This window comes from Nicotiana attenuata, chromosome 2 (assembly GCF_001879085.1).
Source record: "Nicotiana attenuata strain UT chromosome 2, NIATTr2, whole genome shotgun sequence".
NCBI lineage: Eukaryota > Viridiplantae > Streptophyta > Magnoliopsida > Solanales > Solanaceae > Nicotiana > Nicotiana attenuata.
This window is the reverse complement of record NC_031990.1, coordinates 77,841,053-77,848,239: the sequence shown is the minus strand read 5'-3', so window position 1 is coordinate 77,848,239 and position 7,187 is coordinate 77,841,053. Positions and strand designations below refer to the sequence as shown.

The window sequence follows — 7,187 nt, the reverse complement described above, 5'->3', positions numbered from 1 at the left end:
ATCGTCGGCCCCACCCGCTTCCCTCCCAATAATTTCAAGCACTCTTTAACTCTCTTTTCAAAGTCCTTTTCATCTTTCCCTCGCGCTACTTGTTCGCTATCGGTTTCTCACCCGTATTTAGCCTTGGACGGAATTCACCGTCCGATTTGGGTTGCATTCCCAAACAACCCGACTCGTAGACAATGCTTCGTGATGCTACAGCGTCCGTGCACAACGGGGCTCTCACCCTCTCTGGCGCCCCCTTCTAGGGGACTTGAGCCCAGTCGCCCCTGAGGACGTTTCTCCAAACTACAATTCGGACGGAGCTGCCCGATTCTAAGGCTGGATTGTTCCCGGTTCGCTCGCCGTTACTAGGGGAATCCTTGTAAGTTTCTTTTCCTCCGCTTATTGATATGCTTAGACTCAACGAGTAGTCCCGCCTAACCTGGGGCCGCAGTCGAAGCACCTAAGCGCAAGTAGAGTCAGGGAGCCCGAATATGTGACGGGTTGGAGTCGCGACATTACAAGAGTTGAGTTTCAACCACCGTCGTGACGTCCGTCGTAGTGGACTCGCATTTAGGCCAACTGCACGCTCGAGGCGTACGGGAGGCCAGTATCCATCACATGACACCATCGCGCCCATAAGTCTCGGCGCGGTGTGCGAGGGCGACGCGATGTGTGATGCCAAGGCAGACATGCCCTCTGCCTAATGGCTTCAGGCAAACTTGCGTTCAAAGACCCAATGGTTCACGAGATTCTACAATTCACACCAAGTATCACATTTCGCTGCGTTCTTCATCAATGCAAGAGCCGAGATATCTGTTGCTGAGAGTCGTTTATGTTTCGAAAGAAGCACAAGTCCTCCCGCATGCACCACGAACGGAGCGCGAGAGGCAGGCTTTCAATGCAGTAATCCTTGGCACTTTCCGCGCCGGGGATAGGAGGTAGCTGCGCGGAGGGAAGCCGAAGCACCCCAGCCGGCATACAGAAAGAGCTACGAAAAATAATTGTGGCAACCGAAGTTGATCATGACAATCAGGCAATTTTCTTTGAAAAAATTTGCATGACATTGTGCACAAAAAAGTACATTACATCTGATAAGGTTGTTTGCACATATCTCACATCTCCTAATACTGGCATCCTTGCAGCAAGTATTAACAAGAATACTACAAAAGCCCCCTGGAACAAAACTGCACATATCAAAGATTATATTTACTCCCATCTCCTCTCATTGCTGATTAGTCTCCGCAAAACTTCAGTTGCAAAATAGACTGGAACAGTCATAGCCACGATCAGCCTCTTCTTGGTTGGTGTCTATTTTCATAAATGATATTTCGCTCATCCCATAGTTGACAGGAACATGTTGGTTTCTTATTCTTCCATTCAGCTCCGCACGTGTAACAGAACTCATAGCCACATCTGGAAAAACATGAATTAGCATATCCCAACTCACACCAACCCACTGCCCAAATAAAGGAAAGAAAAGGAAAAAGTATACGCTATCCAGATTTTACCTGTTTTATTTAGAAACAATTATTGCCTACCGAAGAAGAAAGAAACAACAGAATTTGCTCAAAGAGACAACGGATGTGAATGTCGTTGGGATTACCTTCTACCACAAATGAAATAAAAAGATCCTTATTCTTTGGACTCGGATAGAGATACCAACGTCCTTTTTCATTTAATGAAATAAAATTGACAGTTGCGAAAAAAATTCAAAGCAGCCTAAGGAAGAAGGATCAACTAATTAACTTTGCATTAACGTCTAAGAGGTATTTCAGTTTCTGTTCCATAGGTGGGATTCAATCCTAAAACCTTCCCCTCTTTTTGAACTCATTCAGCAATTCCTAAGGATTCTCTCTTCATAACGACATGGTTTCCGAAAGAGACTCATATATCTGGATCACCAAAAAAATTATTTCCTACTCAATACTTTTCGCAGTACAATTTTTTTTTTTTTTTTTTTTTTTTTTGCGAACAGCAGGATTCTTTAAGACTAAGAAGTAGAATACAAGTCCTCAAGAATGAGAGACAAGAGGTCATGCATCACATATATTTACACAAAGATCAAAGTCTTTGGAAGTATCAAAACAAAGAGAACTGATCCTGCCATAAATGCACCGTCTTCTAAGGATTAGAAATTCAGGTTCTCTTTGTTACCCTTTTGTTCTTAATGACAAGTTACTTCATAAGTCTTCATTCGATGCTTTTTCATATATTTTTTCATAGGGGTGGTATTAGGACCAGCTTGCAACAGGCAGCCCGATGCACATAGCATCTGCGCCACAGCCCAAGAGGTATGATGTAGCCAGTCTACCCTAATGCAAGCATTAGCGGCTGCTTCCACGGCTTGAACCCGTAACCTATAGGCCACGGAGAAATAACTTTACCGTTGCTACAAGGCTTCACTTAAAGGACAAGCTTGCAACATCTCGACTAATTCATTAGGTACCTGCGACCTCAGACCTCCCACCACCACAGGTATTGGGTAACTCTTTCCATCAAGACCTACACATATGGGAAGAAAATCACCTAGAGGCTTTTGATTGTGATAGGATTTGACCTCTAGTCTCCCATGCTCCATTGCTACACCCTGGGGTGCATGATGCTTTCCACATACTTTTGGACCAAAAGTATTCAAGGCCTTTCTAAACTGCAATAAAACAAAAATTAAACGGATGAGAGATGCTACTCATACCAGTTGAGTGACTGTTAAGTTTTCCGCTCTCTTTTCCTCTTTAGTTGTTCATGTAACTACACATGTCTCCCTTAACAGCATCATGTTCTTTCCTCAATACCATTCCTATACCTTGACCACAATAAATTTAATTCCCTTGTCTTCCCCAAGAAACTGAAAGGCTGAGCTTTGCCTGCCAGCAGATCCAGCAACAATAAAAGTACTCATACCAAATCAATTTATAACCCCTCTTCTACAAAATGGGTTGAGTCGACAACCATCAAAGCCAAAAATGAATTTACAGAACTGGCCTCTGAGCAGGCCGGTCACTAACAACAAAAAAGTACACCAAATAATTGAGGCGGTCCGTCTTTTATATCAGAGGATACAAGAGGGATCTTGGTAAAAGAGCCCGATTTCTTTGTCAAAATAAAACCATTGTACAGCACGATAGGCTAACTTACTATCAACTTAAATCACATTATTATGAGAAATACCAGATATATCCTTCGAAGCATAACAATGTCCACCTGCTTCTTTGCTCTTATATATAATGTACCAATGGATTATTTTCCCGCCAGCATACCGTTAAATGACTCTATTTTTAAGTTTCTGTTACAAGTGATCTCTGTTTAGTGCTCCTCCTTAAAGTAGATGCTCTTTCCCTTCTCCATTGGCAATGGTTACAAAAGTTTCTCACCTAATAAAGATATGAGAAGAACTTGCAAAAACTTAAAAGTTCTGTCATGGAAAGCAGAATGTATCACTTGTAACTCCAGCTATCTAAACAAATGTGATAACTTCACCCAAAATTATGACAAGTCGGGAGGACAGAGTAATGGAGTAAAAACTTCAAATGAAACGATTGATACATTTTTTTCTTCTTTTTTATTTTTTGTAAACCTAAGGTCTAATCTTCCTTTTCCTAGCCAGACTATAAACTTCATGATTTTCACTAGGAATCTCATCAATATCTTCAATAAATGATGTTTTGGTTCGACTAAGTAGCTTAATAGCAAATTCAAGCCACATAATTTTGTGTGGCTTATGACAATCTGCTACTTATTTAAGCTACAAAGCACTATATCCTTTTCTTCAGTTTACAGTTTATCAGCTTAAAGCAGCACCAATCAGTCAAGTAGGCAATTCTTAAAATGTTACCAGGTAATTACCAATTCAGTCAGACAAGCTTAATAGCCAACTTTAGGACACAAAAGTATGTATCTTCTGAGTAGGTTCCTACCAATCGTTAACAGTGTCTAACGCTAAATATCTAAGGAAAAAAAAGAAAAAAGTGTATGCTACATATTACCTTCTGATAATTATTGAAAACACTAGAGAATGAACTATCGTTATGCGTGTAACATCATAAGTTCTTGTGAATCATTCCAAAAAGTCATCATTTCCCTTTTTTTTTTGGTATGTAAAAAGTCATCATTTTCCTATTACCTAATCAGGTAAGTGTAACTCTAACATGTACAGCAAGAATGTAAGAAGTAAGGAGAAACAAAAGACCTGCAATAAATATGATAGCAACCTTCCCCAAGGGACACCATATGGTTGCACTTTATACACTGACGCCAAAGACTCTGTGTAGCAAGAGACTTGAGCTTTGGGTCATCCACGCACTTGTAAGGGTTTAATCTTCTATAGTCAACACAAGTCATGTTTTGATGCCAAGGAACTTTGCAATTGATACAGAAAATGAGGCGACATTTGGTGCACGTTCTGGCCCCAGCTTGGGCAGAAGTTTGGACCTCAGCTTTTGACATCAATGTAGAACACTTAGGATTTGGGCAGTAAATCTTTTCCGTGATAGGAATAGTAGTTTCCTTCACACGTTCACTCATCAAATCATATAGCTTAGGCGTCAAGAACTTTTTGCAGTTATCTAATTTCAACACAGACTTGCATTTATCATGAGGGCATTCAGGCAGAATTCCCTGAAGGAGCTTAGCTTCGACATGTTTATTCATACAAGAAAAGCAATAATAATGTAGGCAACCATTAATTAGAAACATATGGTCCATGTCAGTATCCTGCAAACAAATAGCACAAGTCTCGGTAATGCTCTTTCTCTTTCGAGTATTTTCTAAAGGTCGCTTAACCTGAGAGACTATTGCATCAGTAGCAAGTCTAACTGCAAAGTTGACGGTGTTTGGTGTCACAAGAAATGGTGTACAATCCATAAATTTTCTTAAACAAGATGTTGCCTGTTCAACAAGTGCAGCAATGTTACCCTCCCCTGGATGCAACTTGCCCCTAACCTGCAAAAACATACACCAATTATGCTGATAGACCTAAGACGGGATTTATAAAAGAAAATATTATTATACAGATTTAAAGTAAAAAAAATAGGATTTTGCCGCAACCCTCTGCACGAGGTGCTCTCCAGTTAGTGCGCAATAGATGAGAGTGAGTATAATTTACTCTGTCCTCCAAGATATAACTTGACAGACCCAAGAACATATAATTATTTAAAACAATGCACTTTTGGGTGAACAAAACCATCTTCAATTAAGAAGAGGCATATTCTCCTTACAACAAGAATTTCAAGGAAGAAGAAATCAATGTGGGTCGTCAGTGGTGTGTGTTAATGCGTGTGTATAAAAATTTATTCCAGTTAAGGGGACTCACATATTGCAATGTCATTTGACTATCCAAAAAAACATTAACCCTTTTCAAACCCAGCATTACAGCAACATCAAGCCCTTCAATCAGCGCTTTCAGCTCCACAATTTCATCATTCAACACTTCAATAGTGCTTTCACCCAAACCCTTACTCAGTTCAAACACCAAAATACCACTGGGATCACACACCGCAACTCCAATCCCAGCGACTTGTTGTTGTTTCCCCACAACAACACTCTCTTCTTCAACATCTTCTCCCATTAAACCCTTCACATAAACCCTAAAACACTCCCCACTCCCATTTTGGGCCCCACCTTTCGATGAACCCTCACCGTACGGCCGATGCAAATGATCTCCCGTCTCTTTCCACTGGCCCTCCGGCACGTTTTGTATCTCACGCGCGAAGGCCTGATCGTGGATTCGACGGTTGAGATCGTCTTGGATTTTCTTCATCTCCGCTTCCGCTTTTTTACAATCGAGAACTTGCTGCTCGTAGTTTGACAATTCCTCGGCGAAGAGATCGGCGACTGTGTTCGTCGGGATGGCGTCATCGTCGTAAAAAGTGAGCTTTGAAGTTGAAGGGGCATTTTCTTTTGGGAGAGAGTTGTACATGGCTTCTTCCATTTGGAGTTGAAAGGCGAAGAGGAGATCGTTCTCGGCGGCTTCCGCGGCGGCGATTTCGCGGCGTTGTTCGTCGAGTAAGGCGTGAAGATCGTCGTTAACTTCCATTTTTTTCCGGCGCAGAACGGAAGAGATTTTACCAAAGTAATAAAAGGGTTACGGGCTCTTTCTCTTCACCTCTGCTTCGTTTTTCGTCTCTGTTTCGAATCGTCTCTGTTTTGAAGACACTAAAGAAGAATAGGAAAAGAGTACGAAAGAAGTCTCGGAGTGTTATGAATGAAAATAATCTCATGACAGGCACGTTGGAAAAATCATCAAATTACTCGTGGGACCCTGGGATAAGGGCACGGGAGGAAAGAATTGGGCAAATGGAAAATGGCAGAATGGCCTAAATGACATCTATACTTGTGCCATTTTGTCATGCCGGTCCCCAAACTCAACAATTTGCCAACCAAACCCTTATACTCCTTCAAACCGTGAATAATAAATGCTTATGACAGGAAGCTGTCAGTGCGTGTAACACAATCTCTTCCACGTTGGCTGCCACGTCAAAAATAACAATGTGTAGATGCCATGTCACTTGGTAGATTAAAAATAATTAAAATCAAAAAATAAAATTCAAACATTAATCCCCTAATCGTCTTCCTCAAATGATGCGACTGCTGTGAAAAGTAACACAGCAACACTTCATTCTGCTGCCAGAAATGGGCATGTGTCGAAGCAAAACTGATATTTATCATATCTGTTCTGGTTCAGATCAAGTGATTCCAAGCAGCGGAGATTGTTCTCCACTACAAATACCATCGACCCACCAAGTTTCAGACAATTTCAATGCCGGAATAGTCTCCTCCAACCAACTGAATATGGCCGGCGAATACCAGTTGGTCGAGCATGGAGCTACAGGTGTCCAAATTGAACAAGACCAATACCAATTGACTCCAACTGAGCAAGTGATTGATGCCAAACGATCGAACAACAACTACAATGAATCAATCGTCACAACAATTCAAAAAATAAAATCTGCAGAATTACAGACACCGGGTGTTCGATGAAATGCTAAAGTCAGGGGATGGGAGAAAGAATTGGAGAGAAAATGTTGAAGAGAGAGGAAAAAAAGAATTGGACAGAAAATGTTGGAGAGAGAGAAAAGCGTAGAAGAAAAGCTCACTTTTTTTCAACAATGGAGGATGAACAATCGGGAAGAAGATGACAGCCAAAAAATGGCTCTTGGTGCCTTTTTAATAGGCCTCACGCTCCTTAAACGAGTGTAGCACACGCA

The 7,187-nt window shown here is 41.3% G+C and overlaps 1 protein-coding gene across 2 annotated transcripts; it reads right to left on the bottom strand.

The window, feature by feature from the left end:
* Positions 1,002 to 6,199, bottom strand: LOC109213241 (probable E3 ubiquitin-protein ligase rbrA). Of its 2 annotated transcripts, XM_019377026.1 has the most exons (4): positions 5,294 to 6,199; positions 4,172 to 4,923; positions 2,512 to 2,632; positions 1,315 to 1,398 (listed from the first exon to the last, which is right to left on the bottom strand). In XM_019377026.1, the coding sequence occupies exons 1-3, from the start codon at positions 6,014 to 6,016 to the stop codon at positions 2,617 to 2,619; spliced, it is 1,491 nt and encodes a 496-aa protein (XP_019232571.1). In that variant the 5' UTR covers positions 6,017 to 6,199; the 3' UTR covers positions 1,315 to 1,398; positions 2,512 to 2,616. The 2 variants fall into 2 exon arrangements, with proteins under 2 accessions (XP_019232563.1, XP_019232571.1); XM_019377018.1 differs by lacking the exon at positions 2,512 to 2,632 and having other exon boundaries at positions 1,002 to 1,398; positions 5,294 to 6,198.

Excerpts from the sequence above, each read along its gene's own strand:
- LOC109213241 (XM_019377018.1), bottom strand. The coding sequence starts at position 6,016 with ATGGAAGTTAACGACGATCTTCACGCCTTACTCGACGAACAACGCCGC. Across the intron at positions 4,924-5,293 it reads GTCAAATGACATTGCAATAT|GTTAGGGGCAAGTTGCATCC; the intron begins GTGAGTCCCCTT and ends ATGTTTTTGCAG. Across the intron at positions 1,399-4,171 it reads TGCTATCATATTTATTGCAG|ATGTGGCTATGAGTTCTGTT; the intron begins GTCTTTTGTTTC and ends ATGTTTTTCCAG.